Source organism: Marmota monax, unplaced genomic scaffold, assembly GCF_021218885.2.
Source record: "Marmota monax isolate L192 unplaced genomic scaffold, Marmota_monax_Labrador192_F-V1.1 WCK01_AAM20220418_F8-fsc00008, whole genome shotgun sequence".
In the NCBI taxonomy this organism is placed as follows: domain Eukaryota; kingdom Metazoa; phylum Chordata; class Mammalia; order Rodentia; family Sciuridae; genus Marmota; species Marmota monax.
The window spans coordinates 28,889,400-28,905,400 of NW_026694432.1; the positions used below are offsets into that span (position 1 = coordinate 28,889,400).

Below are 16,001 nucleotides of genomic sequence, written 5' to 3' on the forward strand. Positions count from 1 at the left end.
ACGGAGGGAGGCCAGGTGCTCCAGGGCCTTAGGGTTCAACCTGAGAGACAAGTTCTAATGCCTGGCGGGAAACGAGCAGGGACCCTAGGTGGCTTGTTGGTGACAGTGAAGGACAGGAGGCATGAGAGGGTCTCCTGGGAGACAGGGATGGTTCGTGCAGAGTGATCAGAAAAGGTGACTTGGAGGAGGACCCACGGGATGGGGGCATCGTGTAGGCAGAATTCAGAATGGGAGGGGAGGGTGCTCTGGGCAGAGCCTGTGGCTAGCTGAATGACCCCCACCAACCTCCTGGTCCCTGGAGCCGTGGATATGCCTCACACAGCAGAAGGGACTTGGCGAACGTGCCTAAGGAAGGATTTGGAAGTGGGGGTTCTCCTGGATTATCTGGCTGGAGCCAACGCCATCACACAGGCTCCTACGGGAAGGAAACGGGGAGATCCGATCACAGATGGACAGACAGAGGAGGTGACGTGGTGGAAACAGAGTCCAAGATGCTGTGCGTTGTTGCATAGCAACAAGGTGGAGGAAGGGGCCACAGCCAATAAATGAAGCCCCCGAAGCTGAGGACGGCAGGAAAGCAGATTCTCCCCCACAGCCCCCGCAGGACCAGCCCTGCACACCCCTGACGTCAGCCCGGGGAGGTCGCGGGTGGATTTCAGCCTCCAGATCTGTAGGAGGATACAGGCATGTTTTAAGCCATGAAGGTGGTGGAGGTGGTTACAGCAGATCGCAGACCGGCACAGGGATGAGGCGGGACGGGAACAGGAACCGCAGTGCGTGGCTTGGGAGGTGCTGGCTTCCCTGGGCCGCCTGGCTGAGGCAGGAGCCAGGGTGGAGTCAGATGGAAGAGTGCGATCTGCCCGAGGCAGGCCTAGAGCAGTAGCCTAGAACCTGTGAACCTGACCGACATCCCTGGTCCGGGCCGAGGGCATCCTGCGGGCCTGGTCCTCCACGGAGCAGGAAGGAAGGCCTCACCCACTGCCATGTCCCTTTAGATGGCTCTGAGATGCGTGGCTGCCGGTGGCTGGGCTGGGCCTCGGGATCCACTTACAACAATTTAAAATGCCTCCAGACATTCTGGGTGTCCCCGAGGTGGGGGAGTCCCCTCCTCTGAGTTACAGGCAGAGAGCTGAGCTAAGAGCCCATGGGAGGCCCAGGCCCCAGGTGTCAGTGTTCTGGATGAGTTGGGGGAAGCAGCCCGAGAGGAAAGAAAGAGAGAGAGAGAGAGAGAGAGAGAGAGAGAGAGAGAGAGAGAGAGAGAGGGAGAGGGAGAGGGAGGGAGGGATTGGCCAAGGTCTGCTTAGACATGTTGGATTCGATGCATGGAGGGACTCCAAGGAGAGCTGGTCAGCGGGAGCTGGGCGTGCCCCGTGGAAAGGTGAGGTCTTTATGAAAACGTGGGAAAGAGCTCCCTCCCTGCTGGTGGGTGTGGCCTGGGCCAGGGCCCCACCGGCTGCCTTGGCTGGCTCCCCTTATGTGGGCCCCAGCCTGCACTCCCGTTCCAGCAGACAGGCCCGTGGACGCGTCCATTTGGACATCATGGGGTAGGTGGGGCTGCTGGACACCTCAGTGGAGAGAGAAGGCAAGAGGGGCAGGACCGAGGCCCGCACTCGGGACACACTCATGTTAGGGACAGTCGGTGGTGAAGGGGGCTGCTGAGAGCCGTGGGGAAAGACCAGGGGAGAGCCAGGGTGCTCCAGGACCCGGGCCCCCAGGTGGGAGAGGGTTTTGAGGAAGAGAGTCGGGAGCACTGCCAGGCTGGAGGGAGCACAGCCTTGGGAAAGATGGCGGCCTCTCGCCACAGCAGGGATCCACGTCTGCTACTTGGTGGGGCAAGGCCAAGAGCGGGAGGGGCTTGGACATGTCATCGAACGCACTTTTAGAGGAACTTTGGAGGCTTGAGGGGAGAGGGCTGCGTCGGCCAGTGTGAGGAGGCGCCAGGGGAGGAGCTGTAAGGGACCAAGCTGGCGGGAGGAGAGGCGGCCTGGCTGACCCTGGCCGGGGTCACTGCGAAGCAGGGACCAAGGCGAGCGTCTGGGCTTCTGCTCCTCTGCACCTGTGACCCAGGCCCCAAAGGGCAAGGCTCAGATCCTGGGTGAGATCCAAAGAGGACTGAGGGAGAAGGGAGTCCAGGCTGTTGAAGCGGGGAGGGCGTGTTGGGTCACATTCTGGATTAGATGGTGAACTGTGAGCACAAGAGGAGTTTCCTCTTTGGGGGAAGAGCAAGTCTTTATTATATTTGTGATTAGAAAAGTTACATGTGTTACATGGCAGTGGGCCCTCAGTGAGTAGTTGTTGAATGACTGAGTGAACGTAAAGGTCCCACATCATCCTACCCTGCTGGGACTATACTCTCAAGGGTTCATTTTTTTTTCTCCAGATTTTTCTGTTGGTCAAACACTGACAAAAAAAAAAAAAAAAAAAAAGGAACACAGAATGCATATCACACCACAACTGGCCCTGTTGTCTTCTCACGAGAAGACACTGTGTATCTTGGATATGTGAGAATGGCGAGTTTTCCATGCATGAGGGGAAGCCTTTCATTTGTAACAAAGTCTTCCAGAAACAGACACAAACAACTGAAGGAACAGAGAAGAATGTAAAAGTCCTTTGATTCCCTTATCAAGGGGAGCCTGGGAAACCAGGCAGGAGGTGGGTGCAGCGAGTTTCAAGGTCCTTTGGTTGATTGCCATCTGCCCGCTGGACCACGCAGCCGGCCGCCCCACTCACACAGCAGCTGGTAGGTGAAGCCACAAGGGCCTCTTCCCTGGGCCGTGCCTGACATCACCCAGCAGAACTTCCAGCAGCTTCCCCTCTCCATCTGGGCCACCCAAGTTCTAAAATGAGGATGATGGACCCCATCACTTCATGGAGTTGTTGTGAGGTTAACCGAGATGATTATGTAAAATGCTGAGGTTGGTGTCTAGAATAAGAGCTTGATGATGAGTGATGATCACCATTGTCACCATCACCACCACCACCACCATCACCACCACCAACATGATCACCACCACCACCACCACCATCATCACCATCACCACCACCACCACCACCACCACCTTCACCACTGATCACCATCACTGCCACGATCACCATCACCACCATCATCACCACCACCACCATCACCACCATCACCATCATCACCACCATCACCAACACCACCATCATCACCATCACCACCATGATCACTTATGTCATCAACACCACCGTCCCCTCCCGCTCCTCCTGGGATGGCTGTGGCCGGGAGCTGGGGTCCGTGGTGGAGAACATAGAGAAGGCTCTGGCTTCCCCTGATATTGCTTGCACTGGGAGAGAAAATGCCTCTGCCACCAGCTTTCTCTTCCATCCAGTGGGGAGGGCCGCGCTCACTGACCTTTCCTTTCTCCTGACTTCTTAGAACTCAGCAGCTGCCATCGCTGACTACAGCCACAAGAGCACGGTTTCACCCACAGGTGTCCCATGGAACATTATTTTAAGAGGTGCTAGTTGGGGGTAAGGGCAGCAAGAAAGGACGCGTATTTGGGAACGCCACCTTCTTGGAGATGCGCAGGGCATGTTCACGGAGGAGCGTCTGCAGAGACCAGTTTATGCTGCTCAAAACTTGTGACTCTATGAAGTCCAAAGAGAAAAATGGCAGGTCTAAGCCTTGCTGGCTAAAACTGGTTTTTCTCAGCCTTTCTGGAATTGCTGGCCTGACAGTTTAACTTTACCACTACATTTAGTGACAGTGACGTATGGCTAGATTCATAGACATGGCATCAGTGACTGAAATTGCTTGGAGTGGGAAGGGACAGTGCACAGCTAGGTTGCCCCCCACCCCCACTGCCACCAGGAGAGAGACGAGGGCCCCTGTTGTGGTCCCAGCCTGGAAGAACAAGACTGCTCCACACGTCACCTGTCCTCAGGTGAGCTCAACAGTCAGGTAAGGTTAAGAGAACAGTAACCGTGACTGGGAGCTGCTGGGCTGTGGGGAGCACCCCAGTCCTTTGTCCCTCTGCCCTGGCCTTTGACACCCCCCCCTCCTTTGTGCTACAATGAGGGCCGGCACTTATAAAAAAATAAATCTTATTTTTGCTTTTGCCTATTTTTCCCCCCAAGAACTTTTCACCACCTTTGGGATGACTTTGAAGGCATCCCGCTGGGGACACTGAGGCATCAGAGTGGAGGATCACTCCCGTCTTCTCACTCGTCACTGTGAGAATGTCAAATTCATGTGACCTCCTCGAGAGCAATTTTGCAATCTGAAACGTTGGGGTTCCTCAGGGTTGGCCCTGGGACGTCCCTTCCTGCTAAGCAGCACCTCCCACACCTGCGGCTTTATCCACCCACCCGTGCCCCACTCCTGTCCCTTCCCTCCCCTGGACGTTTATCACCCTCCTGTGGTACATGCTCTTCTGCCTCTTGGCATAACCCCTGATGTCTACCTCCAGTGAGGCATCTTGTGACAGCGGACTCCTGGGCACGTCCTCGGATGCCTCACGCCACCTCGTGCTCATTGCCCCCTAGCCCTGGGCCCCCTCGGCACCCCTAACTCTGGATCTTAGTGAGACAACCACATCTGTCCTTTCCTAAGTGCCAGAAACCTAGAAGCCACACAGACCTCTTCTTCTGTCACCTCCCCTCCAGCTCCACCCTGTCCTGCCACGGAGGCCTCCTGATGGACCTCCTGAGGCCCCAGCGTCTTCTCCTACTCTACATCCGCCCTGCCTACTGCAGCCACCATCATCTTCGGCAGCCCCTGTCTGGGCTCCTGCTGCTCCGGACTGGCCTCCCCCCACTTGTGACCAAGATGATGCTCTCAACACGCAAAACTGTCCCACGAGTTTCTCGAAACCTCTCATCCTGCTCTTTCAGGATGCCCCCACAGCCCGTGCCCACCTTGCTCACCAGCCCCTGTCCTTGGCCTCTTAACCCCCACCACCCTGCTGTCCGCCCACCCAGAACGCTCTCCCTCCCCTCTATGGCAACAAGTCCTGTGCATCCTGCAGATGCCCCGCCCTCCTTGACCAGCTCAAACCCTGCACTTCTTCACAGCAATTGCAACCATTCAAATTTTGTTTATTGGAGAGAGTTTCCATGCCCATGCCCTCCCTCCCCCAGAGACTGAAAGCTGTAGGAGGGCAAGGATAGCACCTGTTCCCCCCAATATTTTATGATCTATTATTTCAAACATTAAGTTGGAGGAGTTTTTCCATGAACAATCATAACCGTGACCAGCTCCTGCCCCACCACCGTGCCTCTGCCGTGCTCAGGGCCTGGTTATGGTAAACAGGTAATGGACCTGTGGAGGGAAAGAGGTCCCTGCCCTTCCACCCCAGGAGGAGGAAGGGAAGATGAGGAGTCTGTGGAACAATGTTCACCTCAGAACCATCGAGGAGCAGGAAGAGTGGAAGCAACTTCCATGCTCCCACAGGGGACCGGCTAAATAAGAGTTGACACTTCCCACACAGGGGATTCCTTGCCACCACCAACTGTCACCAGGGAGGTCTGTGTGCATCCACCCAACAGGGGTTTCCTCAACAATGCAACATTAGTAACAAGACTCAAGCAACATTTGGTGTAATAGGAAACTATTTTTCGTAGAATTAAAATAATAAATGTGTAATGCCTATTCTGTGCAGGTACCTAGTCTAAGCACTTTACAGAGATCAGTTCATTCCGGTCCTCACAATGACCCCGAGAGGTGGCGGCTCCTTACTATCCCCGTTTTGCAGGTGAGGAAACTGGAGCGTGGAGAGGTTATGTAACTTTCCTGGAGTCACACAGCTACTACCAGGAGACACTGCTGTGCAAGTTACAAAATATCACAGGAGTTCCTCCTGGGAGACAGGAGTCGGCATAACTTGGAATTCTCCCAGTTTCCTTTTGCCTCTGTCACGTTTCATTTCTGTGACAATCATGTCTCACTTGTGTTTTTTTTTTTTTTTTAAGAAAAATCACTTCCTAAGCCAACTAAGTCTGGAGAAGGGAATATTCGGCCACATGCCTGCGAAGCCATCTCAACAGATGCCCCATCACGGCAGGATTCATCACGACATTTTAAGAATCACGCAACTAAGGTGAGAAGAAGAAAAAAAAAATCCCAGGAACCTTTTTCGGAGCTGGGTAGCTGGATGCCGAGGTCCTTCAGCAGCTGCTCCGTCTCCTCCAGCCAGGACAGTGAGTGGCTCAAGATGTCCACGGTCACCTTCTGGAGCCCCAGGACAGGTGGATTCATCTGAAGGTGCTGGAGAAGGTCCACCTCCCTTTTCAGGTCGCCGCTGCAGCAAGACATTTTCAAGCAAGCCTGAAAACAGACGAGAAGGTGCGGAGCTCAGACCCTGTGGCAGGGAACAGCACCTGGACCTTGCCCCAAGGGAGCCAGGGTGCACTGGCCATCCGGAGTGGCCCCAGTTTTATTCAATGTCATTTCTTTTCTCTTTTTTTTTGCAAATTATATTTTTTGCACCCTTTTGAGAGTCTAGGGAACACCCTTTTAGGTACGTGTGATTCCAAAGCCAAATTGCCTTAGACAATTTGGCTGAAAATAGAACCCAATTTGGCTTCTCCTATTTATCACGGTTCCTGCAGACATCAACACACAAGCTGGTCAGAAAGTGTGGCTTCCTGGTTTTTGAAGGAGTGCTGACAAGCAAGCATTCGCACCAACTCCACAAATAGCAGCTCGGTGGGGCCCCGGTGGCCTGGGCCTCTGTTCCCGGCTCCTCTGGGATCACAGGTGACCAGAGGAAGTAGCCAAACAAGTAAGTGCGAATAATGGGCAGAAACGTCTTTGGCTTCTTTGGAAATAACATGGGATTTCCCTCCTCTGCCCCAGGGGCTTCCTCAAGTCAGTACAGTTGTCCCTTGTCCCTTGGTATTATGGAGGATTGGTTGGGGTTCCCTATTTCCACCTCCACCCCCCATAGATCCCCCAATCTGAGGATGGTCAAGCCCCTTACATAAAGTATGTAGGATTTGCATATAACTTCTGAGTATCCCCTAAGTCATTGCTAGATGGCTCGGCGTAGCTCGTATAACGTAAATGCTGTGTACACAGTTGCTAGCCTTTATCGTTTAGGGTATACTGACAGTGCTCAGCTCAGACGCATTTCCCCCTGAATATTTTGGCTCTGTGGTTGGCTGAACCCGCGGATGCGGAACCCTCTGGTGCAGAGGGTGACTGGACTGGAAGATGCTCGTGTTCCCTTCACTTGGGAGGCATTTTTTGATGTCCCTGGTTCTCTGTTCTCCAAGAGGAGAAGAGGTGGGTACAGAGAACCAGGGCATTGCTGTCCCCCCTGTTCCAGAAAGCTGGACAGTTCACCAAAAATGAAGCATACCAATTAGGCAGAGGGGGCCACGTGGAAAGCATGAGGGGCACCTGGCAGCTGTCCAACGACGCCTTCAGCTTCTCCATGCTCTTCGCCATCTCCTCCTGCTTGGAGTTGTTCAGCTGGGTCGCCTTCTGCAGGGTCCACTTTTTCTGCTGCAAGTTCACGTTGTCCTCGGTGACCTGAGTGATCTTCTCTATCAGCTGGTGAGAAAAAGAAAGATGTTGAATGCAGAGTGGCATCAGGAGAGGGGACCAGAGGATGGCAGCTGGAGACCGGGGCTCAGGAGCAGAGGTCATTCCTAGGAGCCAAAGGCCTGCACCGTAGCTGCGAGTGTCCCAGATCCTTCTGCATTTGTAGCAGTGACTCGGAACACGGAGCCTGAGGCTGTGGGAATCAGCGGGTCGGGCTCTCCTGGGCCCCACAGGCGCAGCCCACGGTGTGTTTTCTTACCTGTGCAGTGACCCAGAGGACAGGAAGGGGTCCCGGAAGACTAGCAGGGCAGCCCACCCCAGGACCCTCTCTTCTGGGAGGAAGAAGCCAGGGCTCATGGACTAAGGGGAGACCGCCCCTCTGTGTGTGTGTGGCCGGTGGCTGGACGTGTCCTGCGTGGCTGAACTTGATTCTCATAAGAGCATTTCAAAGGAGTTTAACTGGCTTTTACTTAAAAAGCCATGAAATCCCATAAAATCAAAACAAATCTTTATGGTGTAGCGACAGTGTGAAAAATATGTGCCACCAACAAAAACAGAAACATATGCTCCCAGGGCCTGGCGTCCCGATCCCCGAAGAGGAGCGAAGGAGCCCGTGGCGACGGGCCACACTGACCTGCTGGTCGGTGATGGTCTTGTCCTGGCTTGGCTTCGCCCGCCCGTAGGTGGCCTTGATGATCTGGCTTCTGAACTGCTCCAGCTGCGGCACAAAGGGGGCAACAGGTCAGTGGGGCCTTAGGGGTGGAGTCGGGGCGGGGATGCACTTCTGTCCCGGGGTCCAGGGACACAGTCACTTGGACGGGCCCACATGCCTAGGGGGTCGTTCCGTGGTTTGGGACTCTTCGCTGCGCACCAGAAGCGGCTGTCTGTACCCACAGAAGGAAGGAGAACAGCAGGTTTTAATTACTTTCTGGGCCTGCCTGCCCGACCCAAGCCAGGCACGTGGTCTGCGTGCACATGTGTCTCAAGCCCTAAAAGCGCCACTTGCTGCCAATTTATCCAATGGGAAGTCTGGGGCCGGGAGCGCTCTTCTGTAATTGCTAAGCTGGCACCAGACTGTGAAATAAATATTGAGACTGTCAGCCCAAGTAAATTGTGCAATCAGCGAGGGCGCCTGGGGAGAGGGGAGGCGCTCTCTTCTGCCATTTTATGCTAACGCCATAGGCGCCCCGAGACTCTGTCTGTGGCGTTCATTGCTGAGTCCCTTGAGCCTGGTCCCCTGGCGTGGAGTGGGGACTCAGCAGGCGTGCGCTGGGCACTTGGACCCTGTCAAGGTCGGAGTCCTTGCCAAGCCACAGGTGCCCAGGGCCTCCTGCGAGCTGGTGTCTTCAGGCTGAGGTGGCTGGTGCCTCTGCTGACGCTCACAGAACCCAAGCCCAGGGCGCCCTGGAGTCCAGCAGGAGGCCGAGGCCGAGGCCGAGAAGCCCCGCGTCCTCTGGGAATTGACCTGCATGGCAGCTCTTGGTCTGCGTTTTTGTCCCCTGGAAAAATGTGGTCATTAAAGACTCTAATGAGAGCCCTGGGGGGACCCAGAGGCCATGGAATCAACTGAAAAGTCAAGAGGTCCCCAGGCCCACGAGTTCACAGCATGCAGAAATCCTGGAAGCCAAGTAGTGAGACGGTCAAGCTCCCACGGACGTCCCGAGGTCCTCCTGCCAGAAGCAGATCAGGGGACCTGAGGCACTCCAAGCTGTCCTCTGGTTTTATGACCAAGGGACGGTCCCCGCTCACCCAGGGAGTTGGTTATCAGGAGAAGCCCTGTGAGCAATGGTCCCTAGTGCCATTGGTGGGTGGACTGCCTACAGGAAGGACTGCCCAGGGCAGGGGGCTTGGTCCTGAAGTCAGTGGGCTGCGGATGGGTAGAATGCAGACAGGGGCCAGGCCTCAGGGGTGAGAGGCTGCAAGGCCCTGGGCTCATCCTTTCTCTGAGTCTGAGCTGGTGGGGTGTGGGAGTGACCTCTGCCCAGAGCCATGATGAGACGTCGACGCTTGGCCCAGAGGCCTCATCAGGCCCTGAAGTCCAGGGTGCGTTGGGAGTGCGGGGGCAGGGAAAGTGAGGGGTTGCCCAGGTGCGCAGGCTGGCAGCCTTCAGGAGGACCCAGGGCAGCGGAGGTGGGTGTGTGTGGAAGGGCTCTAGTATTTGCCCAGCGGTCAGCATCTCTGCCCTGTGTGTCCCTCTGAATGTCAGAGTGTGGGACAAAGCCCTGGGCACACTGCTGGCTGGAGACTGGATGTGGCCGTGGCAGGGCTGTGGGCGCTGGGCTGGGTGTGGAGGACCCCGGAGGACTGTGCTTCTCACCCTTGCCTGGCAGGTCACAGGCCTCTGGGAGTGTGACGAAGGACTCCCAGAAACAAAGAAACAGGCACGGATTGGGGTGTGGATGTGAACGTCACCTCTGGACACGTGAGGTGGGGCTTTGGGGCAGTGACTGGGCCAGGAGGCTCTCACCTCCTCGGTGGGTCGGCCCGTGGGTGGCGTAGACTCAGGAGGAGGGACCTCCGTGGAGGAAGTGGGCCCCTGGGGTGTGCCCTACGAGGGTGTATCTTCCCCCCTTCCTCCCTTTCTGCTTCCCGGCTGCCGCGGCTGACAGCTTTCCTCCTTCACATCCTTCCGCCATGATGGCCGGCCTCACCTCAGGCCCAAAGCAGTGGAACTGGCCAACATGGACTGAATCCTCTGAAACCATGAGCCCAATAAGTCTTTCTGCTTCTACATCCTTTTTGCAGCACTTTGGTCACAGTATTGGAAGACTAGCGCCACACACAGAATGTTCTGGGGGTTCCCTGGAACGCTTGACCTCAGGAGGGCCCTCTGTGAGAAGTGCGGAGGTCTCTGCCCTGGGTGGGTCATATTCTGGGGGTCATGCCCTCTGGTCCTGGGTTCCAGTTTGCCTCCCTGAGCCTTTGGTGAAGTCTCCTCTGGTGGTCTGGCCCTCACACCTGTGCCCTGTGTATCAAGAGGGCCCCGCCGGCCATCCTGGGCCTGAGCACTGGAGAAATGGTGCCTCCCACCCGGCCGTGTCAGGCCTGCCCACCACCCTGTCCAGCACTGTCTCCATCTTGCATGGACTTTGGACGCTTGGGGTTTACTTTATCAAGAGAAGTGGCGTCTCCTTATGGACACTGAGACACCTGCTGGGGACTGGTCAGGACTCAATGTCCTAGAGATACCCTGGGGCCAAGGGGCCTGGGCAGGTGTGGAGCCAGGACTGGCTGCTTGGCCTGAGTCTTGGGTCACTGCTAGAGAGGGGTCTTCCTTCAGGAGAGAGCTCTCCAGCAACAGCCACCCAGAGGAGCAGCCACAGAGGCCACTGGTCCCGAGGCCCACAGGAATCAGGCCGTGCCACCTCCTCTCGCCCCACCTGCCCCCTGGGTGCAGAGGACTGCTGGGAAACAGGCCAGTGATGGGGCCGGTGGAGCACGCCTACCTGACCTACTGCCCTTTCCAAATTGACCTTAATCAGGCTCTCTCTGTTCCCCATTTCTTGCAGCTGAAGCAGTTTCTTTCTGGAGTCCTCCTGAAGTTTCTCTTCCACCTGAAAGGACGAGGAAAGCCTGTGTCTGGGGCTCATGTGGCTCCAATGCACCCTGGGGAGACTCCACTGGGAGGTCTAATGGCCTGGGTCCCTCAGGGGCAGAGGGACAGCTGCAGCCCATGCAGGGGTCACGAGTGAGCACTATCCCCTGGGACAAGGAGCAGGCTCTGTGCCTTGGGCTTCACTGTTGGTCCTACCCCAGACTCCAATCCATCATGGTCCCTGTGACCTCAGGAAAGCCCCACCACTGGTCCATGACTTAAGTGTCCTCACCTGTCGGAAGGGGACGGTGGTACAGAGCTGCCTTGCAGGGTTACCGCGGGTTAAGGACCGTTAGAAAGCTCTGGCCCTTCGCAAGGGCTCGGCAAGTGTGTCAGGCGTGGTTGTGACTTGTAAGAGGGGGTTGGGGACATACCATGTGGCATCATGCTAACATCCTCAGTAACGGGCCCACGGGGGATTGGCCAATGCTACTGTTGGGTTTACTTATAAGTATTCGCCATGAACTTTTAGCACGTTCGCCCGTGGAGACGCTCTGGGTGGCTGGCTGAGCACTGGCTGGTGGAGAATCGCAGCCGGCAGAGCAGGCACTTGGCTCTCGGCTCCCCACGGCTCCCTTGAGCAGGAGGGGAGCCTGGGAGTGTTCAGTGCTGCCCTCTGCTGGCCGTCAGGGGACCCTGCAGCCTCTCTATTCAGTTTTGAATAGTAAGTGTCTGCTTTTTGAGCACCTGCGGTGGCACAGGACCCTGGCACTACTCAGATAGGAGGCAAATGCCAAGTGAAAGGATTTGTGCTGAAGCAACTTTGCAAACCATCCATCAGGAAGCTGGAGGCGGGGACAGAGGCACCTGCCTGAGGGCGGGGGCAAGGGATGCCGTCCTGACTTCTGTGTCAGAGGCATGGAGGCCATGCCCGGCCTTGGAGGTGCTGTGTGCCCCTCATCTTAGCCCCAAACCCAGGGCCGTCCTCAGCTGCCACCTGCTCCAGCTCTACCTCCCAGTGTCCCCAAGCCTGTCTGTGCTGTCCCCCATGTCACTAACAGAGCCACAGAACATCAGTACATTCGGTCAGCAGAGATTTACTGGGTTCCTGTCCTTTACCCGGCCTCAGACCAGGCACTGAGAACCTCCCTCCTGCAAGAAGTGGCTTCCCAGCCTCTGCATTTCCTTCCAGCGTGTTATTTTTTTTTTTTTTTTAGAATTTTTTTTAAATATTTTTTTTTTTTTTTTTAGTTTTCGGTGGACACAACATCCTTGTTTGTATGTGGTGCTGAGGATCGAACCTGGGCCGCATGCATGCCAGGCAAGCACACTACCGCTTGAGCCACATCCCCAGCCCTCCAGCATGTTCTTCAGTGTGCTGTGAGGGTCCACCAGGCTGGGAGCAGCCCTGTCTGGGAGGACTGTCTTCTAGGTGCAGGTGGCTGGGTCTGTGCCATCTGACTGTCTGGCCACTGAGCATGTGACATGTGTTTTGGGCATACTGGGGTTTAAATACCCTTCTTGATCAGAGGAGATATTGCATTTAGAATTTTATTTAAAAATAAATGCAATTTTATTTACAAATAGGACTATGGAGGAATTGAATTGTAAACTTCATTTAATTTCAGTCTCAACAGTTACCACAGAAACTGGAGCCAGACGGACCTGGCTCCTGGTCCTGCTCTGCCCCTTACCGACTGCGTGGCTTTGGGCCACTTCACTGTGGGTCATCTCATCCCTTGCTCCCTCATTCATACGACAGACAGATTCTTCCTAGGTCACAGAGCTGGTGTGAAGATGAGAAGAGAGAAGTGTTTGGCATGGTGCCGAGGACATGGGACATCGGAGCTGTCATTTCCACCATCATGATTAATCACAAATGTGATCACGTCAATCCTCGTTCAAAGGCCTTCAGAAGCTTTTCACTCCAAATGTCAAGCTCCAAAATGAGATTTTGGAAGCCAAAGACTCAAGAAGCCCAGAGAATTCCAAATAAGGCAAATAAAACATGAATCCACACCTAGAAAAACTACACAAAACTGCTCTAAGTCGAAGGAAAAGAAATCTTAAAAACATCCCAAGATTACCAAAGGCATGAGTTTCAGGTTTATAAAAGCTCACTTCTCTATGGGGACAATGGGAGCCAGGAGACAGGAGAATGACGCACCTGAAGAGAGCAACTGCCACATAGACTCAAATCTCAGTCAAAATACCTCCCAAGGTTAGAGGGTAAAATAGGTGTTTTCTCTTTCTGTCTCTCTCACACACACACAAACACACACACAAACACAAACACACACACATGCACTTGCAGATGCCTAAGAGAATTTGTCACCAGCAGAGCCATACTGAAGGAAAACACTACAAGACACTCTTTAAGCAGAAGAAAAACTGTCCCACATGAGCCACCTGAGAGTAGAGAAGGCACAGCTAATGCACAGATTTGAACATGGACTCTACAGAAATACTGACAATGTCTTTTGGGGTTTCAAATGTAGAGGGAAGTTGATAGTGGATATGAATCTGCATGGTGTCACTGTCTAAGGCCATTATGTCATCAAGGAGGCAGATTCGTCAGGGAATACTGGGTTTGGCAAGTTGAAAGTGAACGCTGTGATTCTTAGCATAACCTCTAGAAGAACAGTAAAGGAAGAAAACATTCAGTAAATATCCAGATTTTGCTGGGGTATCTTTTTTTTTAATATTTATTTTTTAGTTTTTGGCGGACACAACATCTTTGTTTGTATGTGGTGCTGAGGATCGAACCCGGGCCGCACGCATGCCAGGCGAGCGCACTACCGCTTGAGCCACATCCCCAGCCCTGGGGTATCTTACTATTAATAAAAGAAGAGGGAAGGGGTGAAAAATTTCTAAGCCCATGTAGGGGGAAAAAATGAAATAATAAAACCCTATCAGCTCACAGGAGGCAAGAGTGGAGAGAAAAACATCATAGCGTAAGTGGTACAACTGGCACTGAGTAAGACAATAAGTTTAAATGCAGTATACCACGCAATTACATTATACATAAATGCACTCACAGACAAAGCTTGCCAAACTGGGTAAAAAAAAAAACTATATGCTTTTAACAAGAGATATATCTAAATTTTAAGAATGATCGATTGAAAAAGTGAAAAGAAATATTTATGAAACTCTAACAAAAAGAAATCCAGTGTAGCTGATGGAGCTATATTAATGACAAAGTGAACTTTAATGGAAAAACACTACTAGAGAGAGATAAAGAGAGTCATCTCATGATGATCAAAAGGTTCATCAAACAGAAAGTATTAAAATGACAAATCCATATGCACCTAGTAATACAGACTCAAAATATACAAAGCAAAAATTGACAGCATTAAAAAAAGAAATAGACAAATCCACAATAATGATGTGATTTAAAAATATGCCATCTCTCAATGACTAACAGACCTATAGATGACAAGATCAATAAGAGAATTTCAGTTTTGAATATCATTGGTAACCTTGATTTAATAAACATATAGAATATAGAATACTGTATCCAAAGAATGCAGAATGCACATTTTTTTTTCAAGGGCATATGTGGAACCAATATTGACCACATGAAGGTTATAAAGCCAGTCTTAATATGGAAGGTTTGAACTCACAGAGGATATTCTCTGACCACCATAATTAAGCTAGAAATCAAGAGCAAAAAGGTAATCATAAAAAATCTTCATATGCTTAGAAATTAGGAAATAACCTCAAGATAACACAAAGGGAATTGGAAAAGACTTTGATTTAAATAATTATAAAAATGTTATATACTAAAACTTGTGGAATGTAGCCAAAGCCTTGCTTTGAGGAAAATTCATAGCTCAGAGAAAAGCCAGTGGTTTAATAGCTTTTCATATGTTTCCAATTTCTAAAATTCTTTTTGAAATTATTTTTGTCTGGATTTCTTCTTTTCTGGGTAAGTTCTACAAATATGATTTTATTTTATCAAAAAGTTTTTCTGATTCCTATCAAATTCTTACCAAGCATAGCTTTGCCCTTGTATATTTTATTCTATGGCCCTCATTTCTACCAAGTCTATATTTTCCCAAGATTATACTTTGCACATCTAACCTTTTTTGATAATATTTTGTTCTTTTCTCAATATTTAGTGAATATCAAACTTTACTCTGTGTTTTTCACTGTTGGTTTTATTCTGTGTTATTTCTATTTACATGTACTCAACTTTGCAAGTTTCAGTATCATTGAGATGAGATTTTCAGACTGCTTCTTGTCTAGTATGTATTCTAGCTTGTGAAGTTTTAATGTTTTAGCATTAAAACTTTATGCACCTAGTAATACAGACTCAAAATATATAGAGCAAAAATTGACAGCATTAAAAAAGAAATAGACAATCCACGATAATGATGTGATTTAAAAATATGCCACTCTCTCAATGACTAACAGTTAATGTATTAAGTAAAAACTGGAGAAAATACTGGGGTATTTGTTTTCATTTCTCAGATCATCCTTGAGCAAAATCCTCTCAGAATTTTCCTGTCATTTGATTTTGTCCTTAAAATGTTCTTGGTTTTCTCAGTGACAACTGTCCTCTCATCAAATAAAGTAGATGATTCAGGTGGAGAGCAGAGCTTCCCACCCCACCTCAGGATCCTCGCAGTTATTTCCAGTTTAGATTTTTTAAAGACGTGTGTGATCCATAAGCCTATTTTAACCCTGTCCAAGGTGGTCGCTCCCCATTGTGATCGCCAGGTCTAAAACAGTCGAGCTCCCTGTCATGGTGGAAATGTCCTCTACCCGTGCAGTCTAGGACAGTGGCACCAGCCAGGGGAGCTGTCGATGTGGGTGGTGCAACTGGGAAACTGAATTGTTGGATTTACTTTTAGTTGACTTAAAATTCAAATGGCCCTGTGTGTCTGGGGTGCTCTGTGGCGGAGGGCACGAGTCTAGAGTGTGCGAGGAAGGTTTTCTCTGTGAGGAGAAATGTGA

The 16,001-nt window shown here is 52.0% G+C and overlaps 1 protein-coding gene and 1 long non-coding RNA gene across 11 annotated transcripts in view; one reads left to right on the top strand and one right to left on the bottom strand.

Moving 5' to 3' along the window:
• Positions 1-16,001, bottom strand: part of Fhad1 (forkhead associated phosphopeptide binding domain 1) — a 117,742-nt gene that overhangs the window by 43,661 nt on the left and 58,080 nt on the right. For 6 of the 9 annotated variants that reach the window (XM_046469263.2, XM_046469261.2, XM_046469262.2 and 3 more), the window contains 4 exons: positions 10,954-11,061; positions 8,142-8,225; positions 7,364-7,516; positions 6,091-6,286 (listed from right to left, as the gene is read on the bottom strand). In XM_046469263.2, coding sequence (XP_046325219.1) covers positions 6,091-6,286; positions 7,364-7,516; positions 8,142-8,225; positions 10,954-11,061 — 541 coding nt within the window. The remainder of the gene's footprint in view (positions 1-6,090; positions 6,287-7,363; positions 7,517-8,141; positions 8,226-10,953; positions 11,062-16,001) is intronic. The other 3 variants (XM_058571141.1, XM_058571140.1, XM_058571137.1) reach the window with 1 other exon arrangement.
• Positions 1,966-8,608, top strand: LOC131423225 (uncharacterized). Of its 2 annotated transcripts, none has more exons than XR_009224389.1 (4): positions 1,966-2,915; positions 3,398-3,922; positions 5,932-6,743; positions 7,454-8,608. It is a non-coding gene; the product is annotated as an uncharacterized LOC131423225 (long non-coding RNA). The 2 variants fall into 2 exon arrangements; XR_009224388.1 differs by having other exon boundaries at positions 3,398-3,905.